This window comes from Myotis daubentonii, chromosome 12 (genome assembly GCF_963259705.1).
Source record: "Myotis daubentonii chromosome 12, mMyoDau2.1, whole genome shotgun sequence".
Taxonomy (NCBI): domain Eukaryota; kingdom Metazoa; phylum Chordata; class Mammalia; order Chiroptera; family Vespertilionidae; genus Myotis; species Myotis daubentonii.
The window spans coordinates 78,215,566-78,243,294 of record NC_081851.1 but is presented as its reverse complement, the minus strand read 5'-3'; the positions used below and the strand labels follow the sequence as shown (position 1 = coordinate 78,243,294).

The 27,729-nt window shown below is 54.5% G+C and overlaps 1 protein-coding gene across 7 annotated transcripts in view; it reads left to right on the top strand.

The window, feature by feature from the left end:
- Nucleotides 1–4,729: 4,729 nt before the first annotated feature.
- Nucleotides 4,730–27,729, top strand: part of GRHL1 (grainyhead like transcription factor 1) — a 41,417-nt gene continuing 18,417 nt past the window's right edge. For 2 of the 7 annotated variants that reach the window (XM_059660563.1, XM_059660559.1), the window contains exons 1-9: nt 4,730–5,505; nt 8,773–8,934; nt 11,743–11,813; nt 14,624–15,014; nt 15,256–15,384; nt 16,032–16,108; nt 17,553–17,709; nt 17,877–17,988; nt 18,895–18,989. In XM_059660563.1, coding sequence (XP_059516546.1) covers nt 5,308–5,505; nt 8,773–8,934; nt 11,743–11,813; nt 14,624–15,014; nt 15,256–15,384; nt 16,032–16,108; nt 17,553–17,709; nt 17,877–17,988; nt 18,895–18,989 — 1,392 coding nt within the window. In that variant the 5' untranslated portion in view covers nt 4,730–5,307. Of the gene's footprint in view, nt 5,506–8,747; nt 8,935–11,742; nt 11,814–14,623; nt 15,081–15,255; nt 15,385–16,031; nt 16,109–17,552; nt 17,710–17,876; nt 17,989–18,894; nt 18,990–27,729 lie in introns of all 7 variants that reach the window. The other 5 variants (XM_059660562.1, XM_059660561.1, XM_059660560.1 and 2 more) reach the window with 5 other exon arrangements.

Below are 27,729 nucleotides of genomic sequence, written 5' to 3'. Positions count from 1 at the left end.
AGGAGCCCTTAGGACCGAGACAGATGATACAGGCGACATTTCCCACACGGATCTGTAGCCATGAGGCTGGTTCATTGCACTCGCCCCCCGCAGCTCAGGCCCACGGGAGAGTGTGCGGGACAGCCCGTGTGTCAGCGAGGCGCCTTACGCTCGATCTGCTTCCGAAGCTCGGACACGTGCTAAGCAGCATTTGCTGTGCGCTTTGCCTGGTCCCCCAGCTACATGTTAACAGATCTCCAGCCTGGCCAGCCTGGCTCAGTGGTTGAGCATCGACCTATGAACTCTCTCCCTCTCCCTTCCTCTCTGAAATCAACAAAAAATATATTTTTTTAAAAAAGGTTTCCAGTCTCAGAGTTAGTGTCTCCACTGCTGATCCCACCGCGTGGCCCCGGGGCAGTGTCACTTTGGGTGTGGGGCTGCCTTGAGGAGCTTTTAGTGAAAGGTCGGGAGGATGCTCACCCGCCTCCCACTTCCAGAGGATCCCAGCGGGACCCGTGCCCACAAGCGAGCGAGTGAGCGTTCCAGACCAGGCACCACCAGTCCCCGCCCTTCGCGGGAAGCCAGCCCACGTGGGAAAGCCGCTTCCCCTCCCTGTCTCTCCGCCGCACAATCCTCCGGATTTGTCCCCGCCTCGTGTCTAACTGCCAGCTTTTCTCTGAACAGGGGTCGCCAACAGGAGTAACTCGAAACATGCAAAAGCGAGTCCAAAAGCACTCGAATTTCAAGCAAAGGAAACCCAGATGGTGAAGGATCGCTGCAGTGAAACGTAGCGACTTAACCCTCATCACTGGTTTCCCACCTACAAAGTGAGGGTAACATCTCAGCGATTTTAAATGGATATTATTTTATTTTTAAAATACATTTTTATTGATCTCACGAAGGGAGAAGGAGAGAGAGAGAGAGAAACATCAATGATGAGAGAGAATCATGGATCGGCTGCCTCCTGCACGCCCCACACTGGGGATGGAGCCCACAACCCGGGCCTGTGCCCTGACTCAGAATCGAACCGTGACCTCCTGGTTCATAGGTCGACGCTCAACCACAGAGCCACGCCAGTTGGGCTCAAAGGGTTGTTTTAAGAATCCAGTGAGCTCAGGTATGCGACCACTTTGCACACTGAACACTGCGGAAGGAAGACGTGTCATCACCATCCTGAATAACAGTTATCGATCCTCTATAATGTGCTTATGCCTGTGCCAGATTAAAAGCCATTTTTCTGACGGAGATGCAGTTTCTGTCCCTCATTGTAAAAAGAAACAGGGCAGTGCAACATTTAATATTGATTGAGCCCCAGTAGGTCTGGCATTGTTTGACACACTTCATGAAACAAGAGAACTAACAACACTGAGGGTGACAGGAGTTCACCCCACAGTCCCCAGTTGAGGAAATGAGGCTCGGGCGTTAAGTAGCTTCTTGAGTCAGAGCTGTGAGGAGGGTGGGGTGCCACGCTCTCCCCTCCACACCCACGTCTCCCGAGTGGAGGCTTTGGCTCACAACAGGCGCTGGCAGACAGCGAGAGACTCGCCGGCTCTGGTGAGCTGGGTGGGACGGACTCTGGGATGCCAGGCGTGCAGGCTCACCATTGTGCCGCAGCCACTCCGGGGCCCTCCGATGCCACTGTTTCATCGGGCGAGGTCCCTGCAGGCAAGTGGCTGGTCAGGTTAGGATTCGGTCACATAGCCGCCCGACAAGCACTCGGAGGAACTGGCCAGGGCTCCTGGCTCCTCCGAGGACGGAGGTCCCCTGTGGAGTGTCGCGGTGCCCTGCACTGCGCCCCCACCACTGCATCCTCTCAGTCAATGCCACGAAACGTGGCACTGGTTTCGTCGTCGTACAGATGACACTCCGAGGACTGGCAGAGAGGCAGACGGCCTAAAGTAAAGGCAGGCGGATCTGAGACTTGAATCCAGGTCTGATGGACCGCAAGTCACCCCTGAACTGAGTTAGCTGACAGGCAGAGCCCCTCGGGAAGAGTGGCTGAATAAGGCGGGCTGGGCGCTGGAGGGCCACTCCCAGGGGATGCAAGGGTTCCGGGAGGAGAAGGCATGGAGGTGGGCCTTGTGAGAAGACGCAGGGGTGGGGTGGGGAGGGGCGAGAGGGATGGCCTGGCCGCCGGGGCCTGAGATCGCAGGGTGTGCTCGGGGGAACACGGGGACGGGGCCCAGGGCACTGGGGGCTTTGGACTGGGACATACATTTAGAAATATATGTCGAGGCCAAGTGAAGAAGGAAATAGATCATTTAAGAATATAATTTAAACAATAAACAGTGACTAAGAAAGGACAGGCTCCATGCTCTGTGACGTGTCCAGGCTGAGGGACAGAAACGGACGGCAGGAGGGGGCGGTCAGAGGCGTCTGTGGTCCCAAGGGGCCGGAGCACCGGGACAGGAAGCTGCCGGGGGCAGATGAGCCGCTGCTGGAGCTGAATAAAGGCCCTGCGGCCTCCGTGTTGCTAAATCCTCATCTTACTTGACCCCTGGCAGCATGTGACCCTCCGGCCACACCGCCCTCCTGTCTCATTTGTCTCTCGGCTCCCATTCCCTCCTGCTGCGGCGATTCCCCCTCCACCTCCTCCGCCGGGTCCCTCCTCCACCCCCTCCTCCTCTCCAGCCTGCATTGGAGGTGTTGGTCCTGCTTTCTTCCTGCTTGGCTGTGGAGACTCCTCCCGTCGCAGGCTTCCAGCACCTTCTCTGCACTGATGCCTCCCGATGTCCACGCAGCCCAGACCTCGTCCCTGGATTCCAGATCAGTCAACTGTCTGCTGATACAGCCCCTGGGATTTCTAATAAAAAAAACTTTGAGCTTATACACAAAATGGAACCCTGACCTCCCAGACCCACACCTGCAGCCGTCTCCATCTTGCTGACGGCCAAGCACCCCCTGCTTCCAGCGGAACCCCTTGTCGGGTCCTGGACTCTCGTTTTCCTCACACCCCACACCGTTTTCAGGATGCTTTGTGGGTGCCGCCTTCAGCGTAGACCAGCCGTGGGCAAACTACGGCCCGCGGACCGGATCCGGCCCGTTTGAAATGAATAAAACTAAAAAAAAAAGACCGTACCCTTTTATGTAATGATGTTTACTTTGAATTTATATTAGTTCACACAAACACTCCATCCATGCTTTTGTTCCGGCCCTCCGGTCCAGTTTAAGAACCCATTGTGGCCCTTGAGTCAAAAAGTTTGCCCACCCCTGGCGTAGACCCAGAATCTGACCTCACCACCCCCCCTTCACACCGTAGCTGGTGGTTTCCCTGTTCCCACCTCTGTCCTCCCACCACCCAGTAACCAGGTTATTTAAAGATATGAGCGAGCTCTAGTGGGTTTGCTCAATGGATAGAGCATCAGCCTGTGGACGGAAGGGTCCTGGGTTCGATTCCGGCCAGGAGCATGCGCCCAGGTTGTGGGCTCGATCCCCAATATGAGGTGTGCAGGAGGCAGCCGACCAATGATTCTCTCTCGTTGATGTTTCTATATCTCTACCTCTCTGATCAATAAAAATATATTTTTTAAAAAAGACATGAGCCGAACCGGTTTGGCTCAGTGGATAGAGCGTCGGCCTGCGGACTCAAGGGTCCCGGGTTCGATTCCGGTCAAGGGCATGTACCCTGGTTGCGGGCACATCCCCAGTGGGGGGCGTGCAGGAGGCAGCTGATCGATCTCTCTCATCGATGTTTCTAACTCTCTATCCCTCTCCCTTCTTCTCTGTGGAAAATCAATAAAATATATTAAAAAAAAAAAAAAAGACATGAGACCACAGCACTGCCTGAATCCAGGCCCTCCAATGCACCCCCACCTCTCAGTACAGAGGCCTACGCGCCCCTTTCCCGCTGCTCTGCCCCCTGCAGCCACGCTGGTCCCTGCTGTTCCTGCCCCACCTTCTGCAAAGCTGTGCCCCCTGGGACCCCCCATCTCCTTGAAGGCCTCCCTCCCTCAATCTAACCCGACTCCACCCTGCTCCTCAGCGGCCTGCTCCGCTGTCTGACCTCCCACTTTTTTTTTTAATATATTTTATTGATTTTTTACAGAGAGGAAGGGAGAGGGAATAGAGAGTTAGAAACATCGATGAGAGAGAAACATCGATCAGCTGCCTCCTGCACACTCCCCACTGGGGATGTGCCCTCAACCAAGGTACATGCCCTTGACCGGAATCGAACCCGGGACCCTTGAGTCCGCAGGCCGACGCTCTATCCACTGAGCCAAACCGGTCAGGGCTGACCTCCCACTTTCTAACACACCATATAACTTTCCATTATTATTATTGTTTTAAGGTCTGTCCCCGCGGGGAGGATGCTGGGAGAAGCACGGATGTTGCCCATTCGCTGGCTGACCCCCAGCATCTAGATCAGCGCCCCGCATACGGGCCTCACAGTAAACGTCCGTTGGATGAACGGGCAGGGCTCACCCGCAGGAAGGACAGCTGGGCCTGGGTAGGTGGGAATGAATGGAGGCAGGGGGTGAGGGTGAGCTGCACCAGGGCTGCCGGAGGGCGAGGGCAGGACAGACGGACGGACAGACGGAGCACTGGAGGGAGGGGCGCGCAGGGAGGGGAGCTGAGGCCCAGGCCCGAGGGCGCAGGGGAGGCGGGCAGAGTTGGAAGCGGGAGCCTGTGGGGTCCAGCAGCGAGGGGGGTCCAGGAGAGGGGAAGGGCAGGCGCGGTGCCGGGCGGCGCGGGGACCCTCCGGCCTCCCCCGAGGGGACCGGTTAGGAGGCCGTCGCCGTGTCCAGGGGCGGTCACGTGGGGGACCACTGCGATGGGCGCGCCGGCGGCTGGGGCGCCGGGCGTGTGCGGGGCGGGCGAGGAGTCGCGGGGGCGCTCCCCGGGCGCACAGCCAGGGGCCTCCCGAACCGAGCGGTGAGGGGCGGGAGGTCGCGGCGCTCCCGGGACTCCAGGCGGGAAGGTGCCCGAGGCACCGAGCGGCGGGCTGCGGGGCGCCGTGGTGGGTGCGGCGGCCGGCGGGGAGGCTCCAGCACCCGGCGGCGGCGGGCGTGGGCGGCGGGCGGCGAAGGCAGAGCGCCCCGCGCCCGGGAAGGCGGCGCCCAGGCCCGGCCCGGCCCCCAGGTGGGCGGCCGAGGGCGCGCCGGCGGGGCCGAGCGGCGACACAGCGCCCGGCCGTGCGGGGTGGGCGCGCGGAGGCCGACGAGGGGCCGCAGGTGCGCGCGAGGCGGGACGGACGGGAGGCCCCGGCGCGCCACCCCCTCGCGACTCGGCCCCGGCGCCCCAGCCCGGGCGCCCCGCGCGCCGGCCAATCAGGAGGCGCCGCCGGCCGCCAGGCCCCGAGGCCCCGCCCCGAGCCGCCGGCGCCAGCCAATGGGCGGCCGGGCCCGGCTCCCAGTGCGCGCAGCCCGCGCGGACCCGCTCAGAGCGAGAAAAGCGAACCCAACCCGTCGGGGCTGCCGCTCCGGACCCGCCGCCGCTCCCCCCGGATCGGGTGCACCGTCCCAACCCGAAAGTCCAGTTCGGCGGCCCGCAGCGGCGAGCGAGCGCGATGACACAGGAGTACGACAAGTGAGTGCGCGCCGCCCGCCGCACCTGCCGCGAGGCCGGCGGGCGCGGCGCGGGGCGAGCGGGGGTCGCGCGTCCGGTTGCCGGCTTTCCTCTCTGCCCCTTGGCGCCATTGTTCCACCGAAGCCCCTGGGGGGACCCTGGCCTGGGAGACGACTTCGTGGAGCCCCCTCCCCGCCCCCGCCTCAGCGTCCTCGTCTGGGGGGGACCACCCACGGGCGCGCCCCCATCTCTGCTCCCGGGTGGCCCGGTGCGCGGAGGAGACTCCGGGCGCGCGGCCTCGAGGGCTGCGGCTCTAACGCGCGCCCCGCGTCCCCACCGGGTGGCCCTCGGTTGCTTCTGCCCCATGGAGCCCGCGGAGCCCCTGGCGACGCAGGTGGAGCCTTCAGGTAACCCCGCCGCTCGCTCGCCGGGTCCGGGGCGGGCCCGGGAGACTCCACCTGGAGACGCGGGGAAGCGGCGCCGCGGGTCCTGCGCTGTCCCCCTGCGAGTGCGGACACGGAGGTGGAGACGTGGGCGGCGGTTAAGGGCTCCCATTCGGCGCGCAGGACCCTCGGAATCGGGGGTGGGGGTGGGAGGTGGACGAAGGCGCCAGTCGGAGTTTGTGATCAAACAAGTATTTTGACAGCGTGAGGTGGTGGCATAAGAGTTTACGTTTAGGGGACACGGGGTGAGTTTTCTTGGCAGCTTTTCTGTAAATATAAAGTTGTTCCAAAATTTTTTAAAAAAATTTAAATTTTTTTTAGCGTGCTGTGTTTCTGGGTGAGTAGGTTAGCTAATTAAGTGCGGAATATAGATCTTGAGTAGGTTCCTCTTATGTAGGACTTGCATGTGGATATTCTGGGTTTTTCTGAATTATCTCTTAAGGGACGTATGGATGAGAGGACTCCCCCAGGGCAGTGATGAGCCCCAAGGACTAGCCATGGCGTGTCCTGTGAGAAAGGGGACCAAGGCAGCCGGGTTCATGGTTCTTTCTTAACATCTACGTTTGGATAAGGCAGATTTCCAAAGCCAGAATTTTTGCCTTGGGCACATTTTGGAAATGTGAGGCCCCGTCAGGGTGATCACACACACACAAGACCATTCGCAAACACCATTTCATTTTCTGTGGCTTCTACACATGTGGGCTGGGCGTGGGAGAGGGGAAGCTGAGAAACCAGCTCTATGGGAATGGAGCGCGCCAGGTGCCGGCTTGATCTGTTGGAAGTGGCTGTTAACACTGTTAATAACAGCTTAGCGCAGTGGTTCTCCACCTTGGCTGCCCATTAGAGTCACCTGGGAATCTTTTCAAAATCCTGATTTCTGGGCCTCATCCTCCGGAAATTCTGTTTCTTTGTTACTCATGTTGTGGCCCCACCCCATCACAAAGAAACAGAATTTCCGGAGGATGAGGCCCAGAAATCAGGATTTTAAAAAGATTCCCAGGTGACTCTAATGTGCAGCCAAGGTGGAGAACCACTGGCTTAGCAGGAGCACCAGCAAAGTCATCTCCAGGCACCCCTGGCTCCCTGGCCCAGCGGATGCCCCCTCCGTATGCGGCTTTCTTCCCTCTCGCTCCAAAACAGCCCCTGGTGTTCGTTTCGTGTTACAGTAGTACACCACCGCGAGACTTCTTTTTCTACCAAATACAAGCGCCCATGACTTTATGCCCAGACATGAGTAAAAACATTGGCTTTGAAATAAGACCTAATTTCGACTGAGGATAAATTAAGTTGTTGGATTTCCCCCCACCCGCCCCTTTTCAAAGGTGTTTCCCTGTTTTAAAAATCTGTATCTGTTTTTAAAGGGCCTGGGTGGTTGCCAAGCCCTAACCTTTGTTGATGACTTGAAAAGATAATCAGTCTTTTCTGCATTCACTTTTGGAGTAGGTAGGTCACCTTTAGGCAATTTACATATTTCATATGTGTGTTGCAATGAGACCTTAAGTTTGCTTGTTAGAATAGTGATCGTTCAGAGTAGTTCTGAACACTTTAATTTTTTCCCCCCTTAAATAAACAAAACAACACACTTCATTTGGCTGGAGTGAGTGTTCCACTTTTCCTCTTTATTGACTGATTAAATAGTGCCAACTGCACAGTTGTTGAGACTGTTTGCATTTCAAGTTTTTAAGTCAGTCATGTTTGCTTTAGTCTCTTAAATCAAATCTCCTATAAGAGTTTACTAAGACCTACGTTGATTTTCTCTGGATTTTTTCCCCACCAAACTAGTGTTAAAATGAAACAGGTCTCACCCGAGTGGAAACCCGGTAAAGATTTTAAAAACCAGATTCCCCCTCCTGTTTTCTTAAAAACCTTTCTGTTCAGTGGCTTCATTTATTGTTGTAGATTCTTAAGCGTTTATCTCTAAGATAAACAGTTAACTCCCAGGCCAGAAAATTATGCCTGCTTATTGATTTACAGTCCCCTTTGGGCACATTCCATGCTCAATCTGCGGGTAATCAGTAGAGTATTTTCTCTCATATCCCCCGGAGGATTAAACGGAGTAGTATCCCTTTTTCTTCCCGCCCCTTCCTCCTCTGTTTGGCGGTAGGAGAGTTTTTAAGGCATGGCCTCAGCAGGAGAAGGAGGGAGTAACATGTAGCAGCATGATGCCTGCACCGTACATATCCTCTTCAAGAGGGTACGGCCTGATTGCGTTTCTGAACAGAATCAGCGCTCTGTTTTGCCTCGCTTGGTGTCCTTGGTTTTTGCTTCTCTGAAGTGTTTGAATAGCCTGGATTTCCTTGGAGGATCTCTTTTCCCTGCCACAGAGTATGTACGTCCTGGGTCCCACGTGTGGGTTAGCTGCAGCTTGCCTGGCTGCCCAAATACCTTCTATCTTCCTGGGTGACCCATCGGCCTGCAACTAAGTGGGCTGTCTTCTGGTCTTGTCATATATATTATTGATTTCAGAGAGGAAGGAGAGGGAGAGAGAGAGAGAGAAACATCAGTGAGAGAGAGTCATTGATCGGCTGCTTCCTGCACGCCCCACACCAGGGATCAAGCTTGCAACCGGCATGTGGCATGTGCCCTGACCGGGATCGAACCGGGACCCCCTGGTTCATAGGTCAACTCTCAGCCACTGAGCCACGCCGGCCTGGCCGGGCTTCTGGTCTTGTCTTAATTTACTTAATCGGGTTATTAAAGAAACAATGGACTCTTTTATTGGGACATCAATGGATTGGTTGTTTGGTTCTTTAAAGGTTAGCTTATGGCGCCTTGCAGTAGAAATCTGTACATACGTTTGTTTTCTTAATGTCTCTGAAGCAGACGGCCGGTGTTGGTTCTTCAGAATGAGGCGCTGTGCCCGCAGCGGCGCCCCTACACCAGCGAGGACGAGGCCTGGAAGTCCTTCCTGGAGAACCCGCTCACCGCAGCCACCAAGGCGATGATGAGCATCAACGGCGACGAGGACAGCGCGGCCGCCCTGGGCCTGCTCTATGACTACTACAAGGTGGGTGCGCCCCTCACCCCCAGCGACAGCGCCGTGCGCCTGCTCGGCGGCACCGAAAACAGTCATTTGCTGGGAGGATGTCGTGCAGGTTGCTTCTTAGTGACTGTAAAGAGTTTAATGAGGGCTTTGAATGACTGCGGTTCAAAGCTGAGCCTCTCCGATCCTAGAACAAAGGGCTGTTTCCAGACGGGAGGGGTGGCCGGCCGGCCCGCGCTCTCTGAAGCGGAAACCGCTGAAGGAAGATGGTGGGGGTCTCGCTGAGACAGAACGTTGACCGGAGGCTTCCTGTCGGAGCGGCAGCGTTCATTCCGACGTCATCAAAGTGATTTCCTTTTCCCGAAATGGGTTATAGAAAGCCTTCGATGGGATTTGGTTTGGTTGTAGGACTCATGAGAAACAACAAACAACATTTTCTAGTCTTGGACTTCCTAGTCCTCAGGTGAGGTTGTATTTTGTTTCCTGTTTCTAGAGATTCGGAGGGGGTCTTAATTAAATAGAGTCTGTCCTCTGTCTGGAGTTTCATACGGTTTTATTTTATTTTTTATTATTTAAATATATTTGTATTGATTTCAGAGAGGAAGGGGGAGGTAGAAACATCAATGATGAGGGAGAATCATGGATCGGCTGCCTCCTGCACGCCCCCCACTGGGGATCGAGCTGGCAACCTGGGCATGTGCCCTGTTCGAACCACGACCTCCTGGTTCATAGGTTGATGCTCAGCCCCTGAGCCACGCCCAGCCGGGCGACACCACTGCTCTGTATCACCCGCCTGTCCTAGCAGCTCTGGCTGCCACTCACCGATCCCCTGGGCTCTGCCAGTCGTGTCCACGCTGTGTATGTTACTCTGAGGCCTCCAGAGCCCGGCAGCGTATGTGGCATTACCCCCGTCTGCAGATGAGAAAACTGAAGCGCTCAGGTCACACCCGAGCGTGTGCTGCAGCCCGGATTGCAGGCCTGGGCTGGTTTGTGCCAGAGCGATCCTCTCGGTGTGCCGTGCCGTCTCCCGGGGGAGCGCTGTGCTTGCCGATTCCCTTGGCCATTCTTCTTTCTGACCAATAGCAGATACTCGGGGGCGGCTACCGAGGACACTTGATTTTTGCCATCATTTCGTTTTGAAAACTACCAAACCCATAGAAAGCTTAAAATAACAGGGTCATTCGCTCCTTAATGCTTCACCTGGTTGACCAGTTGCCCGCCTTCTGTTACATTCTGGCTGTTTCCTTTCCCGAATACAAGAGATTCGGAGGGGAAAGCAAAGAAGATAGTGTGATTATCAAAGTTAGGGTGGGGCCTACACAAAGGATTTCATTACTTTCTGGTGTGAGGTCATGTGGTCAGCCTGTGTTTCAGGGAGTGAGGCCAGCATTTTTCTCTCTGACTGTGAATGGAACTTACGTAGTAACTAATGATGCTGGGAGAACCCTTGTCTGGGCAGCGTAGCCACGAAGGGTCGCCTTGAAGTGGAACTTATTATGTAATCTGCTCTTTTGATGGCTTGTTTTATTGACTTGGTCAGTGTAAAAGCCATAAGTTCCTACGTGCTAATTATGAAGTTTGAAGGTACATATTTATAACTGAAACTTCTGCGAGTGCCAGGAAGACTGATGCCATGATACTAGTGGCGGTGGCCGCGCGCGCGTGTGTGTGTGTGTGTGTGTGTGTGTGTGTGTGTGTGTGTTAAATAAAGGGTCCTAAGCGTATTTTACGTTCGAGGAGGAGATAAGCTTTCGTGTCTGCGCATTAAGGGAGACCATCTTCGTAGTGCTGTGTCAAGCCGCTTTCGACAGGTGTAGGGCTCTTTGTTTTTAAATGAACTGACTTACCTGCTTCATTTTTTTAAGTGTAACCATCAGTCATTTTTACATAACAGCTTTGGTAAAGCTTTAAAAGCACATTATTAATACAGGAAACAATCCTTTTTTTCCTTCAAAGCTAAAATAAGTTTCAAACATCTTAGCCATGTTGGAGTGCACGTTGAGAGGAAGTCTCAGTTGGGTTGATGTCTGCAGTACTCCCAGTAATGTTTGCCCGCTTTCACCGCCTATGCGAAGAAGAGCAGAATCGAAAAAAGAATAGCCCTGGCCGGTTTGGCTCAGTGGATTGAGTGTCAGTCTGTGGACCAAAAGGTCCTGGGTTCGATTCTGGTTGAGGACACGTACCTTGGTTGCAGGCTCCTCCCCGGCCCTGGTCAGGGCGCATGCAGGAGGCAACCAATTGATGTGTGTCTCTCACATCGACGTTTCTGTCTTTCCCTCTCTCTTCCACTCTCCCTAAAAATCCATAGAAAAATATCCTCTGGTGAGGATTAATAACAACAGTAACAAAAAGAATAGAGCAAACTGGGTTCGATTTGTCCTCTGGGTAATGGACCATGATCATCCCAAAGTATCTAAGGAAACGATCACGCGAAGCCAGCCTTTGGCTCTTGGGAGGCACTGCTAACGTGCCTTTGATTTGACATTCGATCTGAAAGGAAGAGCAGCAGCGAGGACGTTGAAAGCCCCGTGTGTTTTCAGTAGCTTCCCGTCCATTACATTATGTCGATCAGTGGATAAAACCAGGCCAGCGGTATTCCTTCTAAGAGGTGAACCCACACTCGGGCAGTAGACGTGTGACCCCTGAGTTTCTTGGGCAGCGAAGCAAGAGTTGGCTTTTCCGTATCCAGCCAGTGAGCGAAGGGACGCTCTGGGGGGCAGACGCTGCCCGTTCCTCCTTCCCCCGGAGCCTGGGGTGGGGAGGCTGAAGGAGGCTGTGCCTACACTTCACGGAGTAAGGACTCAACTGTTGTCACGTGTGTCACTATCTCAGGTTCCAAGAGAGAGACGGTCATCCACAGCCAAGGCCGACGCTGAGCACCCGGAGGCAGATCACAGCAAAAGGTAATGTCTGCTGGAGAGCACGAAGCGGTTCTCTTGAGAAATGCCGGCGTCTGTGGAAACGAGACGCGCGTTTGTTAAATGAACAGGTGCAAGTGGAAGAGACGGGCGCGCTGGGCCCTGAATGTCTGCACTCAGGTGTCCTCGCTGGCTCGCCTCTCACCAGGTGCGCTCCGCGCTCTGGAAGGTACCAGCTCCTGTGGGGGTGGGGCCTTTCTCTCCTCCAAAGGCGTGTTTTTCGTACCAACACGAGTGTTTGCTTATTTGTCTTGGATGTTCTCTCAGAAGGATGTGGCTTACAGCAATACGGCGGGGCGGGGGGGGGGGGGGGGGCCGGCATTAAAAACATGGAGCACCAACGATCTTGAACAACTTAATAGTAAATTCTTAAAATAGTAAATTAAGCAAAACTTAATAGTAAATTCGACTGTATTTTAAACTCCTATTGAAGTTATTTTAAAAAATGTTTTAGGTTAAAACTTTCAGGAAATTAAATTAAGGCTTGATGTTGTAGCCATAAAAAATTTTTAAATGTACCTTTAAAATTGCCCTGTGTTTGCCCCAGCTGGTGTGGCTCAGTGGGTAGAGGGTTGGCCTGCATACTGAAGGGTCCCTGGTTAAATTCTGGTCAAAGGCACGTACCTCGGTTGCAGGCTCCATCCCCAGCCCTGGTTGGGGTGTGTGTGGGAGGCAACCAATTGATGTTTCTCTCTCTGTCTCTCTCACTCCCTTCCGCTCTCTCTAAAAATCAGTAGAAAAATATCCTCGGGTGAAAGTTAAAATTTTTAAAACATTAAAAATTGCCCTGTGTCCTATCCTATCTAATAAAAGAGAAAAATGGTAATTGGCGTACGACGATACCCTTTTCATTGGCTAATCAGGGCTATATGCAAATTAACTGCCAACTAAGATTGGCAGTTAACTGCCAACAAGATGGCGGTTAATTTGCATATGTAGGCACAATGCAGGGAGGCGAAAGGGAAAGCAGGAAGAAGCCCCCTGCCACTGACAGTGATCGGAAACCCAGGGGGGAGCTAAGAGCTGGGGGGCAGGGCAAAGGCGGCCCTGGGGCCGCCTTTGCCCTGCTCCCCAGCCATGATCGGAGAATCAGGCGCCTTTGCCGCCCTGGCCAGTGATAGCAGGAAGTAGGGGTGGAGCCAGCGATGGGAGCTGGGCACGGTTGAAGCTGGCAGTCCCAGGAGCTAGGGGTCCCTTGCCTGGGCCTAAAGCGGAGCCCACGATCGCGGGGCCGCTGCAGCTGTGGGTCCCCGCTGCCCGGGCCGGACGCCTAGGCCAGAGGCATTAGGCCTGGGCAGGAGTGGAGCCTGCAACGCGGGGAGCTGGGGGTCCCCTGCTCAGGCCTGACACCTCTGCCGGAGGCCTCAGGCCTGGTCAAGGGGCCAATCCGGTGATTGGTGATCGGAGGGTGATGAGGGTCAACTCCTCTTGGTGATCGGAGGGTGATGAGGGTCAACTCCTCTGGCCGAGGCATCAGGCCTGGGTGGGGGGCAGAGCCAGGGATTGGGGGGATATGATGGTCCCCTTGCCCAGGCCTGAAGCCTGGGTCAGAGGCGTCAGGCTTGGGCGGGGGGTGGAGCAAGCTATCAGAGGGAGATGGGGGTCCCCTGCCCAGGCATGATTCCTGGGCCAGAGGCCTCAGGCCTGGGCAGGGGTCAGAGCCAGTGATCGGGGGGGAGATGGGGGTCCCCTGTCCAAGCCTGACACCTCTGGTGGAGGCGTCAGGCCTGGGCAAGGGGCCAATCAGGCGATCGGAGGGTGATGGGGGTCTACGCCTCTATCAGAGGCGTCAGGCCTGGGCAAGGGGCCGATCCTGCAATTGGAGGGTGATGGGGATCAACGCCTGAGGGCTCCCAGTATGTGAGAGGGGGCAGGCTGGGCTGAGGGACACTCCCCCCCGCCCCCCACACCCAGTGCACGAATTTTGTGCACCGGGCCCCTAGTTAGTAATAAAGGAATAGAACATTTTTAGAGAAAGAATGCCCACTCGGAACCCCACTGTGCTGATGGAGTCTGTTTACCCTTTGGTCTGCATGCATATTTTATGTGGTCGTGCTTGTAGTTACAGATAGCATTTGGTAGTAAGCATTCTTCTACTTAGTATTTCCCATGTTGCTGTTTTAATCTTCATAATTACCCCTTGGCACAGGGCTTATGGCTTTTATTTTTACTTTTTATTATGGGAATTTTCAAACAGCAAAAGTAGAGAAATACTATAAACCCACACGTACCATTATGTTGGAACAGTTACCAACATAATTCCTCTTGTTTAATCTACTCTTGTCTTCTTCAGCTTTATTTAAAATCATTTTTTTATTTCAGAGAGAGGAAGAGAAACATCGGGGGTGTATGCGAGGCAACCGATCGATGTTTCTCTCTTACGTCGATGTGTTGTTTTTTCTCTCTCTCCCTCCCTTCCTCTCTGTCTCTAAAATCAATAAAAACATACCTACCTGGCCAGTGTGGCTCAGTGATTGAGCGTTGACCCAAGAACCAGGAGGTCAGGTTTTGATTCCCAGTCAGGGCACTTGCCTGGGTGGCAGGCTAGATCCCCAGTAGGAGGGTGCAGGAGGCAGCCAGTCAATGACTCTCTCATTGATATTTCTATCTCTATAGCCCTCTCCCTTCCTCTCTGAAATAAAAATATATATATTTAAAAAACAACCAACAACACAAACATATCCTCAGGTGACGATTTTGAATGAATGAATGAATGAATGAATGAATGAATGAGTAAATAAGTAATGAAAGTTGTCCAAGTGCTGTATTCGCAGTGAAACAGGTTCTCCTTACAGAAGCAGCATGCCGAATGTGACTGAGCAGCCCCTCATTTCTGCCGGAGAAAACAGAGTGCAGGTTCTGAAAAATGTGCCATTTAACATTGTCCTTCCCCACGGCAACCAACTGGGCATCGATAAGAGAGGCCATCTAACCGTTCCGGACACAACCGTCACCGTCTCCATAGCGACGATGCCTACCCACTCCATCAAGACAGAAACGCAGCCGCACGGCTTTGCTGTGGGGATCCCTCCGGCAGTGTACCATCCCGAGCCCACCGAGCGGGTGGTGGTTTTCGACCGGAACCTCAACACCGACCAGTTCAGCTCTGCAGCTCAGCCCCCAAATGCTCAGAGGCGAACGCCAGACTCGACTTTCTCAGAGACCTTCAAGGAGGGCGTGCAGGAGGTACCGCATCTTCCTGAGATGGCCCTGTGTTTGTATAAGTATCGGGTTCCACCTCTTCCTTGTTATGTAAGCCTGAAACTCAGCCTGAAGTGCATGGATTAGGAACAAAAGTGGTGGGGTTTTTTTTAAAGAGAAAAGGCCCCTGGCTGTAATTTGTAAACTAAACCTATAAAACCAGGCATTATCATCAGGGGCAAATGGCTAATCTTACCAGCAGCTGAGTTAACAATTATGATTTCAGCTACGTGATTTGCTGGAGAAGGAGAAAGAGAAACCCCACACGCGGTTTTTCATCAACAACAGAGAGATCCCTAGTGTGTTTTCGGCTTTTGTCCTAGACCAGAACCAGCTCCCTGCAACTGGTCTTCGTGTAAAATGGGTTCTCGTGTATTTGTTTGGTGGTTGCTGGGTTGGTAGTCTTGTCAGGGAGGCAGGTGGATCTCGATGGCAAGTGTGTTGTGTGAAATTTACAAATGAACTGCAAATACTTCTGAGGTTTGAGGGTGATGAACGTCGCGCTCAGGTAAAAGTCAGGCACTGAGGGTGTTTGAAACTGTGTTTAACGGTGGGGCAGGGAGTGGGGGCTGGGTGCCTCCACTCATGGAGAGGGGAGTGGAGGAGGAACACTCCTGAGAAAGTCCCCCAGCCTGTGTGAACTTGGCGCCCTGTCTGAACTTGGTGCCACGCTGGCGCTGACTCCTAAGGGTCCTGAGACATGGGCTGCAGGTTCTTGAATGTGAGCGGAACTAGGATGTGTGGGGAAGACGGGAGGGGAATCAGTGGGACACTGGGTTACTACATAGATGGTTTTAACTGAATTGGAGGGCATATAAAGTGGATATTTTTCTTTTTAATTTTCTCTTTTAAATTTTCATAGAGGTAAAACTTTGCTTTTCAAGCGAATGTGGAACGAGTGGTGGGTTGTGTAAGCCACGGCTCTTACGCTGTCCCAGACGCTGGCCTCCGGGCAGCCTGGCGCCGGGGTGAGAGCTGCGGCTCATCGCCTTGCTGTTTCAGGTCTTCTTCCCCTCGGACCTCAGTCTGCGGACGCCTGGCATGAACTCAGAGGACTATGTTTTTGACAGTGTTTCTGGGTAATAGTTGTCTTTTCATTTGGGTTTTAACTTTCAGCTTTTGTGACATTTCCTTTTCGATGATCTGATCTTGGAAAATCAGAGGTGGCTTTCGCGGGCTTTCTCCTGCGCTCGCTGCAGTTCCCGGGCAGGAATGCCTTTCTCTGCTGAGGACGGTGCTTCGCGCTTTCCTGGGAGCGGCATGCCCCTCCTTCTCGGTGTCGTGCTCCTCCCTGGGTGTCCTCTGTGGCGGTGGGCAGTGGAGCTGAGAGGAGAGGGAGGGCTTCAGGTAGAGCTGAGGTGCGGATCTGCTTCCAGAGGCATCATGCGTGAGGATTTGGGAATGGCACCAGGTGGCCAACGGCTTCCACTTCTTAATGAGCCTCACTCAGGAGAATGTAAAGAAGCCAGCTTTTTCCTGGCCTGATGACCTCTTTAATCTCATCACCGGGCATCTCACACTCGGAATATGGGTATTTCCCCAGTTAGTTATGAACATATATCAACACCTTCGGATTTTTCTGAAAGAGTTTAGATTTCATTTTATAATTTTGCTTCATGTATTTTTTGTGTGTATATGTTTTGACGTTAAAACTTTTGTACTTAAAAGTCGAGGATTTTAAAAAAATATTAAAGTCTAAGATTTGATGGGAATTGAGACTTCCCGTAAAGGCCTGCCTCAAGGGGCAGGAATCAGACTCACATGCCTCCAGGGTCCAGGCCAGGGGTGGGCCGGTCTGCGGGATCAGATAGCGCTCCAGGCTCTCCGCGCGGCCATGTCGCAAGGCCCAGCTCTGCTGCCGCAGCACAAAAGCAGCTGCCCCGCTGATGACTCGAACCCGAGGGCGTGGCTGTCTTCCATCCATTTTACCTCTTACTTACAAAAACAGGTTTACTTTATTCATAAAAGCGGGTGTAATTTGCCAACCCCAGACCTAGACAGGTGATGAAACAACTTCAGGGGCCCTAGGGATGGTGCTGGAAGGTAACAGGAAATGCAGGGCACGGGGAATGCCCGTCTGAGGGCCTTTAATGACAGCAAGAACAGCCAGAAAGTGCTGTGCAGAGCAAAGCGAATGCGGTCGGGGCGCTGCCGGCCACCTGCTGGCGCCTCTGCTGGCGACGACCAGCCTGGCGGCCTGTCCCGCGAGGCTTCCTTCCAGAGTCCTTTTCACGTATGAGCGTCTGGAATATTCTCCGCCTCTAGCTTCCCCCTGTGAGCATCACGCTGGCATTTCCACAGGCCCCTGTAGTCCCCCGTGGGTGAAACTTGAGGCTTTCTTGTTGCTCAGATTAGATTTACCGGGGAAAAGCGGCCACTGCTCTGGGCAGAGGGCGTGGTCAGCTGGCCGTGTCCGGGGGGCCTGCTGTTTCCCACACCGGCCCGCAGCGCTTCGAGGCTGAGCTAAAGCGTGGGGGGCGCTTCCGAGGGAGGGTCCGAGACCGGCGGCTTCCTCTTCTTCAGGAACAACTTCGAGTACACGCTGGAAGCCTCCAAATCGCTTCGCCAGAAGCCGGGAGACAGCACCATGACCTACCTGAACAAAGGCCAGTTCTACCCCGTCACCCTGAAGGAAGTGAGCAGCAACGAGGGGATCCACCACCCCATCAGCAAAGTGCGGGTGAGTCCCCGGGCAAGCTCTCCGCGCTCGCCGTTGCCAGGTCTGGGGCGGGTCCAGATCTCAAACGGCAGCTGGAGCCTCACCTGTGAGACCTGACGCTGAAGGCGCTGTCCCAGTGATGCTCCCCCGCCCCGTTGCCTTCCGTTAAAATGCGTTCTCTCTCCTAGAGTGTGATCATGGTGGTGTTTGCGGAGGACAAGAGCAGGGAGGATCAGCTGCGGCACTGGAAGTACTGGCACTCCCGGCAGCACACGGCCAAACAAAGGTGCATTGACATCGGTACGTAGCTCGGAGCCGCGCGCGCTTGTTCCCCAGGCGCAGCAGCCAGTGCTCCCGTCCAGTTATTGTTGGCAGCGATCAGCTTCCTGCCGAAAGCATTTGAATGTGTGTGCCAGCGACTGACCTGTTCCAGAACTGTCCTCGGCCTCCTGGAATCTGCTCTTCACGTTGCTTCCTTCTTGGGGACCTGTGCCCCTGCAGCTTTCCGTGTGGCGCCGGGCCAGGCGCCGCAGAGCCACTCGCACGGGTTGTCCGCTTTTCGATCTGCAGGCTTCCGGAAGGGCACTGCTTGACGGGATTCTGACCATCTGGAGTGATAGTAAGGAGAGGGAAAAGCAGTCACCCCGCGAAAGACCGTGCTGCTGGCGGGCCGCTCCCTGGCAGGCTCCCCACCTGCACGCTGGGCTCCTGTCTGCGCACAGACCCAGAGAGGCCTCGCCGGGCAGAGCAGCGGCGCCACGTCCATCGTGCAGTCGCTTTGCGAAAACCCCATTCCTGCCGCGTGTCACGTTTTCATGTAGAGCTGTTGTCGCATGACGGTCCCTCACCTTAGCATTACTCCTGTTCTCCGCCTCTTGTGATGATCATGGTCTCTCTCAAAGGAATTGGAAGAACTGCGTCCTCCCTTGGCTCTCTAGAGTCGTGTTGTGACCTCGGGACAACGGTTTACCCATTTGCAGGCCTGTCTGGCCTCCTTTTACATAACGAGATGCCATTAGAGATATCTAAGCTGCCTCTGTTGCAGAGATGATTTTTCTTTGTGTTTTAAACTTCTTTCAGCTCAACCAAGTGTTCATTTAAGGTGCCCAGGGGTGACCGTGTGAAACACTGGCTGTCGCTGTGACTGGCGGTCATGTCCCATTGGACTGAGAAGTCACAGCTGCCTTTTCTGTTTGTCCCTCGTAGCCGACTACAAAGAAAGCTTCAACACCATCAGCAACATTGAGGAGATCGCGTATAACGCCATTTCTTTCACCTGGGACATCAACGACGAGGCGAAGGTAGGCCGTGCAGCCAGGACTCGGTGCCGCCCCTGAGGGTGGGGTGGGAGGGGCTTAATGATCTGACAACTGGCGTTCTCACAGTTCTGCGTGTTTTTGTTTCTTTTTAAAAAATATATTGGTTTTTAGAGAAAGAGAAACATCGATGGGTTGTTCCACTTATTTATGCGTTTATGGGTTGATTCTTGTAAGTGCCCCAGCCAGGGATCGGACCTGCAGCCTTGGCCTAGCGGGATGACGCTCCAACCACGGAGCCACCCGGCCAGGGCCCGCATGTGTTCATGTCTTTGCTGAGGAGTCGGGAGACCAGCTCGGCCAAGAGGATAGATAGAGCCGTAAGGGTGAAGCGCATGGAAACGGGACAGGCCTTGGGGAGAAGAGCAGCTGTTACTGGGCAGCCTGTGCTTTCTGCCCCGGACCGGCGCCCGCTGGGCGTCCCATTTTCTCTCTCACGATTTCACGTTTTCTGGAAGTACAGCTCTTTCCCAGACGCTATGGAACTGCCTTCTCCCTTTTCTATCCTCTTCCTCCAAACCAGTTTGTCAACCCACTTCCCAGGAGTGCGGTGTGTGCGCCCCCAGAGCGGGGCCAGCGCAGAGATGGGGGCTGCCACCTGCGGGTGGCCTGCGACCGCCTCCCCTTCACTGCGCGGCGTTCCCTCGCATCTCCTCCCTCCTTCCGGGCCGGGCAGGTTGCGGAGCGAGGCCGAGGCTGAGGCTGGTGGTGCGTCTTCAGAAAGGCCCCTGATACACGTATCAGTGGCAGTGGTGGTTCCCTTGTCACCTTTGAAGACCGTCGTTGAAGAGTCACTTAAGCGTCATCACGGGCTTTTACAAGTGAAGGGGCGCCCCCAGTTCAGAGGGTCATGTGGATAATGGGAATTTCTAGTGCCTTTTAAGAAAAAGTCAGCATATTCTTAGGTCATTTCTGCCTTTCCTTGCAGTAGGAATTCCTCTCTTCACTAAGCGATTAGAGTTCTGGCATTTATTTCATTCATTTAAGTACACTGTACTAGATGCTAACCTACTGCGGAGTTTTACTTTTCACTGCCTAGGCAGGGGTGGGCGAACTTTTTGACTCGAGGGCCACAGTGGGTTCTTAAACTGGACTGGAGGCCGGAACAAAAGCATGGATGGAGTGTTTGTGTGAACTAATGTAAATTCAAAGTAAACATCATTACATAAAAGGGTACGGTCTTTTTTTTTCAATAGTTTTATTCATTTCAAACGGGCCGGATCCGGCCCGCTGGCCGTAGTTTGCCCACGGCTGGCCTAGGGTTTTTTCTAAAAAATCGCACGGCTGGATTCGAGAACCTCGTGAAGTTGTGAGTAATCACCTTTCTTCCTTCCTGTGGCGTCGGTCGAAGGCAGATGTGTCTTTAAGACTGCGGATGGTGACCAGTCGCTGCTGGGACCACCTCAGTCTTGCACACACGTGTTGCTGGGACCACCTCGGTCCTGCACACGCGTGTTGCTGGGACCACCTCTGCCGGGGTCCAACCCCAGCGGGTCCAGGGGTCCCCAAAGGTGTGGACGGAGTCGGCGAAGAAGGAATGACACGGAGACAGCGTTCAGTTGATCAGCAGCCTAGCCAGGATCTCCAGCCAAGTTCTGGTCTTGATCTCCAGAGAGGCTCTGCTTCGGATCTCCAGCAAGGTTCTGTAGCCATGTTCCCTCGCTAGGTTCTCCAGCCAGGTTCTGTCCAGGCTCTCCAGTCAGGTTCAGTGTCCAGGTTCCAGTCAGGTTCTCCTGCCAATCTCTGTAGTCAGGTTCAGTCCAGGATCCCTTGCCATGTTCTCCCGCTAGGCTCTGTCTCTAGGCTCTGAGGCCAGTTTCTGTCCAGGATCTTTTGCCATGCTCTCTCCAGCGAAGCTCCCCCGTCTCTAGGCGCTGTCTTCTGAATTCTGTCTCATGAGTTCTGTGTTCTAAGTTCTGGCTTCTTGATTCTGTGTTCTGAGTTCTGAGTGTTTCTGTCTTGTTACAACTGTATTTATACCAGTTGATTCAATCCTATCAATCTCTATTACAAAGGTTAGGGCGTTTCTTATCTCCATTCCAGGGAGAAAAGATTATGTAGTTTAAGCATGATTGTTCGTAGTTAAAGGGATTAATTACCCGCCTGGCACTTAGTTGAGGGGTTTTATTCCCTCCCTAACTTCAGGGGAAAATCCCTACCTGGGGATTCAACCTTTCTCGGAGAGGTGACCTTGGTTAAAACACAGCGCCAAGAAGGTGAGCAAACATATTAAGAGCCGTATGCCATATATGCCAGGTCCCTTGAAACAGCAAGGATGGACCAGCTCCCGGCAAATTCCCCCTTTTTTATTTTTTAAAAGCAGGCATTAAAAAGAAAAACCTGAAATGCTCTCTTGTATCCATTTTAAGAGTAGGATTGGCGCTTTCCGCTATTATCTGAGTCCTGATCTATCACCCCAGGGAGAGCTTGCCAATCCTGCACTTTCCCGGGGTAGAAAGGCTGCAGTGGGGTTAAGGATAAGGCTCCCTGGGCCTACCTTCTCCCATGCCATTACATTTACCTTTCCGGCACCTTTCCTTCCTCAGAAAAGCATGGACATATTTCTTGTATAAAATGTTCCATCTGACTGGGAGTAACCTTAACTCCTCTGCTAGCAAGCATATGTGTTAAAAGATCAATACGGAGTCTTTTTTCTTTAGACTCAGTATGGCACATCTTCTTAATGTAAAGATCAATACAGAGTCTTCTTTCTTTGGACTCAGTATGGCACATCTTCTCAATCTAAGGATCAATACAGAGTCTTCTTTCTTTGGACTCAGTATGGCACATCTTCTTAATCTAAGTTCTGTACTATCCACCTTCTTACCCTATTTATCCTCTATAGGGGGGTCTGTAGCACCCTGGTGGAGTCCTATCCGTCCCGAGTGTGGGGGTTTTCAAGGGGGGGGGGGGCTTACCTAAGGGAATCCTGTTCCAGGGATTCCCAAAGGTGTGGACGGAGTCGGCGAAGACTATCCACCCTCTTCCTACGGTGGAGTCCTATCCGTCCCGAGTGCGGGGCGCTTACCTAGGGGTCCCTGTTCGGGCGCCAGATGCCGGGGTCCAACCCCAGCGGGTCCAGGGGTCCCCAAAGGTGTGGACGGAGTCGGCGAAGAAGGAATGACACGGAGACAGCGTTCAGTTGATCAGCAGCCTAGCCAGGATCTCCAGCCAAGTTCTGGTCTTGATCTCCAGAGAGGCTCTGCTTCGGATCTCCAGCAAGGTTCTGTAGCCATGTTCCCTCGCTAGGTTCTCCAGCCAGGTTCTGTCCAGGCTCTCCAGTCAGGTTCAGTGTCCAGGTTCCAGTCAGGTTCTCCTGCCAATCTCTGTAGTCAGGTTCAGTCCAGGATCCCTTGCCATGTTCTCCCGCTAGGCTCTGTCTCTAGGCTCTGAGGCCAGTTTCTGTCCAGGATCTTTTGCCATGCTCTCTCCAGCGAAGCTCCCCCGTCTCTAGGCGCTGTCTTCTGAATTCTGTCTCATGAGTTCTGTGTTCTAAGTTCTGGCTTCTTGATTCTGTGTTCTGAGTTCTGAGTGTTTCTGTCTTGTTACAACTGTATTTATACCAGTTGATTCAATCCTATCAATCTCTATTACAAAGGTTAGGGCGTTTCTTATCTCCATTCCAGGGAGAAAAGATTATGTAGTTTAAGCATGATTGTTCGTAGTTAAAGGGATTAATTACCCGCCTGGCACTTAGTTGAGGGGTTTTATTCCCTCCCTAACTTCAGGGGAAAATCCCTACCTGGGGATTCAATCTTTCTCGGAGAGGTGACCTTGGTTAAAACACAGCGCCAAGAAGGTGAGCAAACATATTAAGAGCCGTATGCCATATATGCCAGGTCCCTTGAAACAGCAAGGATGGACCAGCTCCCGGCACACCTCGGTCCTGCACACGCGTCCTCAGGCTGCTCAGTCCAAAGCCCGGTGCTTGGTTAGGCGTTGAATTCACTGCAGAGGAGCTGTGAGGGGGAAGAGTAAACTTTCCATCTCCTATAACTGTTGTTGAAGTCATTTTGAAATTAAATATAATAGGACTGTGCTGGCTCCTAACAGCCTCTAAGAGAAGGGCGGGTCCAGGACCCTCCGGGAACTTCCGTTTTTACCGAAAACTAGAGCAATGCGGCCATGTAGGGACCAACTGAGAAGCTGGAGGAGCTGAGGAAGCACGCCGGTCCGAGGTGACGGTTCGCACTTGTGACCTTGCAGTCAAATGCTCTACCGCTGAGCTATACCCCCGACCTGTGACCTTGAGTTAGGCCTCTGGGCCTCCAGCTTCCTTTCCTCCCCTTTGGCCCGGGACCGTAAAGGGGCTCGGGGGCGCCCCCGGCCCGTCCCGAGGAAGGTGGTCGGACTGACCCACTTGTCAGAGCGGCCGGCGCCGGGCGGGTGCTGTTTGTTGGCTGTGTCGCTCAGGGAGGAGGCAGGAAAGCTGTGACAGGCGGGGATAATGGCTCCTTTTGTTTGGAAGCCTCGTGTTTGTACTGAAGGGAGACACTGTTGGAGGCGGGCCCTCAGTGGCCTTAGTCACATTGTTAATTGGCGTAGCCAACCTCGGCTCCATTTCCCGTGCAGACCCCCAGCGCTGACTGACAGGGAGGGGAGGTGCCGTTTCTTAATGAGGCCGCTGCCGTTTGAAGCTGGTGTCGGGCATGCCTGTCAGGGAGGCCTGGGTTTCTGGCCAGGCTGATGTTTTCTGTTTTTACACTGAAAGTAATTGGTGCCTGAGGGCGATCGAGTGCGCACGTGGACGTGCAGAATCCTGTAGGGTTGTTTTTACTTCTTTTTCTGAAAGTATCCGCTCTCTTGTTCTAATTTAGGATCCGCGTGTTGATTCTCAACTCCAGGTTAGTCTCCCCCCACAAACACGAGGGTTTATTGGAGATGGTGGCGTTCCCCCTCCCCCTCCCACGGTTATATAAAGGGAACTGAGGATGAGGAAAACCAGAATTCTGGTCCCGCGATGACACGGTCCCCCCTGCCGCTTCTGCTCACGACAGGTTTGAGTCTTGAACCCTGGGCTTCTGTTCTGATTTGGGGAAAGTGCTCTCAAGGCTAGACTCCTGCTGCCCCTGCACACCTCCATCAGCGTCATCCGACCTCCGGTACCATGGAAACCTGAAGCGCCACTGGCCCGTGTAAAACATCGCTCGTTTTCAGGGTGCTGGGGGGGAGGACGTTGAGAAAGGAGGAGGATTTTGGAAACGGGCCCAGGAGCACTGCCCTCCACTGGGTAGCCTGCTTCTCTGTTTGTTCATTCGCCTGTGCTCCACACAGAGTGGGTCTGTTTGGGTCCTCAGGCATCTCCTGGAGTCAGGCACCTCTGGACAAGTTGCCGGTGGTCAGACACTCGCATTTCATTGTGAAATAACTTAATCGGTGTCGGCCTCCTGTGTGTGCGGCGAGATCAGCTGCTGGAGGGGAGCTGGGCAGGAAGAAGCAGCTCCGTTTGAGACAGTGAAAGATGGCGCTCCGGTGCCACCACCAGAATCTGTAAGGGAGGAGGGCACGGCCACTGAGGGCGGAGGGGCCGCATGAAGGAGGCTGGGAGGAAGCTACGCCCCCATGGGACTCCCGTAGAGCTCTCCCCAGAGCCCGCTGTGCCCCTGCCCCGTGGGCAGGAACACAGAGCCTCGTCCGGCAGGTCTCTGAGTGCCTGCTCTGTCCAAGCATTGTGGCAGGTCCCGGCGGAAACACTGGCGCTGTGTTCAGTGTATGTGGGTTAAACAGGCTTTTGTGGGCTAGCCTGAGACCCTCCATGCAACATCCTGATTTCTAAGGAAAGTGTGCTTCTGTACCACCTTACAAGTGCACATCGGAGACACATAATTTATAAATCGGCTTCTTTGTTCTGCTCATTGTGGTCGTTCCAAAACCAAGTGAGAAATTCAGGAAAGGCCGCACCTCTGGGCTGGGGATTTAACCCTGAGTTCATAACAGGGTTGAGGTTTGGTTAGCGAAGGGCCTCCCCAAAGCCTCGGGATCTGAAATAAATAGAGGAGCCCGGCCGGCGTGGCTCAGGGGTTGAGCGTCGACCTATGAACCAGGAGGTCACGGTTCGATTCCTGGTCAGGGCACAGGCCCGGGTTGCAGGCTCCATCTCCAGTATGAGGCGTGCAGGAGACAGCCGGTCAATGATTCTCTTTCATCCATGTTTTTCTCTCTCTCCCTCTCCCTTCTTCTTTGAAATCAATAAAAATAGTTAGAATTTAAGCTAAACAGAGGAAAAAACAGTTACTGAGAGAGCACGAACTCCTTTGGCTGGCTGTTTCATGCGGGCGCTGTGGTGGGCACCTCATCTGTGCTCACACTTAGAGGGCAGTCCCCCTGCTCAGCGCCCACAGAAGTGCTCGGGTCTGCAGGTGGGAGCGTGTCGCTGCGTGGTCATCGGAATGCGGCCACCCGGGGAGGCGGGGCCTGGGCCTCGCGTGGAGAGACAGTGCCTGACGGGAGAATGTTTAAGGCTCAGGCTTCTCCCCAGCGGAGCAGCCCTGAGGGGCGCAGGGAAGCCCTCGGGGAGAGTACCCTGCTACGAGAAGGCGCGTTCCGTGGTGGCGGATGAGTGTCGTTCAGCCACGGAGGAGTGGGAGTTAGCGACCAAAGCACAGCTGTGTGGAATTGAGTGAGAACTGGCAGCCACATCGGAGGGAGCCTGTCCCCCTCCCCCCGGGCGGCACTGGCGGGGGTCGGGGTGGGAACATGCCTGATCTCAGTTCACCAGCTGGGCGGCCAACAGGGAAGCCGCCGCCGCTCACAGCAGAGCTCCGTCTCTCTGGTCCACGGGCAGCATGACCTCCACGAGGATTAAGCAGACCTTTTATTTTATTTATATGTTTTTTATTGATTTTTTACAGAGAGGAAGGAATAGGGATAGAGAGTTAGAAACATCTATGAGAGAGAAACATGGATCAGCTGCCTCCTAGGGGGCGTGCCCTCAACCAAGGTACATGCCCTTGACTGGAATCGAACCCAGGACCCTTCAGTCCACAGGCCGATGCTCTATCCACTGAGCCAAACCGGTTACGGCTAAGCAGACCTTTTAAAGATGTGCTGACCCCTAGGGTATAACTACCCCATGGCTTCCCCATAGAGACGGCTAAGTCCTTAGGCTGGACCAGGGGTGGGCAAACTTTGACTTGAGGGCCACAATGGGTTCTTAAACTGGACCGGAGGGCCAGAACAAAAGCATGGATGGAGTGTTTGTGTGAACTAATATAAATTCAAAGTAAACATCATTACATAAAAGGGTACGGTCTCACCCTAACCGATTTGGCTCAGTGGATAGAGCGTCAGCCTGCGGACTCAAGGGTCCCAGGTTCGATTCCGGTCAAGGGCATGTACCTTGGTTGCGGGCACATCCCCAGTAGGGGGCGTGCAGGAGGCAGCTGAGCAATGTTTCTCTCTCATCGATGTTTCTAACTCTCTATCCCTCTCCCTTTCTCTCTCTGTAAAAATTCAATAAAATATATTTTAAAAGGGTACGGTCTTTTTTTTCAATAGTTTTATTCATTTCAAACGGGCCGGATCCGGCCCGGGGGCCGTAGTTTGCCCACGGCTGTGCTAGAACGCTGACCACTGTGCACTGCCCACTGCCGTCCACACAGCACCTGCTGGCTCCCGCGCCGTCCGTCTGTCCATCCGCCCGCCCGCCCACCCGTCCGTCCATCCCCCTGTCCGCCCGCCCGTCCGAGGAGCTAGATTGGGCTGAGAGGAACCTGCGAGGCAGGCTTCTCCGAAGCCTGAGAGGAGCTGCTTGCTCTCTGTCCTCACAGCCCTCAGCAGGGAGACACGATGATGGTGATCCCCTCGCAGACAGGTGGCCCTGCGTCCCTTCCTGGGGGCCCTGGGGCTGACAGCCCGCTCCCCCACGCTGTGTGTCCTAGTGGCTCCTCTCGCTTTTCGCTTTTCGCCTTCAGCCTGGTGCTTGGCCCGTGCCGAGGGGGAGGGGCAGGCAGAGATGCGACCAAACCAGAGCGCCTGTCCCCAGAGGCCAGCCTGGCAGAGAGCACCTCCTCCCCTTTTCCTCTGCTGTCAGCGCTAAGGCTGGTCCCCTGAGCCCCTGCCTTACCTGTCGCCTTGAGGCGCTTGTGTCAGAAGAAAAGAGGTTAGAACAGGGTGCAGAGCCTCTCGGGCCCCAGAAGCCTCGCCGCTGGCAGGTGGTGTCTGGATGGAGCCTTCGCCTCCTTGTCCCTGTCGCAGGGAGGCACAGCCCTGTCACTGAGGGTGGTCGCTGAGGGCTCCCGGGTGCCCAGGGCCCATTCGGGCGGGGGCAGGGCCCCTCCGGCGACTGGAACGGAAGACTTTGTGTGCGCGTGCGCGTGTGTGTGTGTGTGTGTGCGTGTGTGTGTGTGTGCGCGTGCGGGAGGCAGGTGTGCTTGTTGAACAGAGTTTGCTGTCTGGTCTGCACGCACTAGTTGGAGCTCATGGTGAGAGGAGTTTCCAGTTTGCTCGGACTGAGCGCATCGCGGGCCTCTGCAGGGATTCCGTCCTGGGGAGCATCCGCCAAGCGCGGGAGGCGGGGGCAGGGCTGGTTTGCTTCCCAACCTGAAGTTTCCAGTGTGACTGGGGGGCGGAGGGAGAGCGGTGAGTCAGGCATCTTGTCATTGCAATTAAGTGTGGGCAGATTGAATTGAAAACAAAAGTGTGCACTCCCTGCCGCAGTGGGAGAGAAGGCAGGGAGCTTTGAGCCCAGGAGGAGAGACGGTCACGGAGGCGGGCGGGCGGGCGG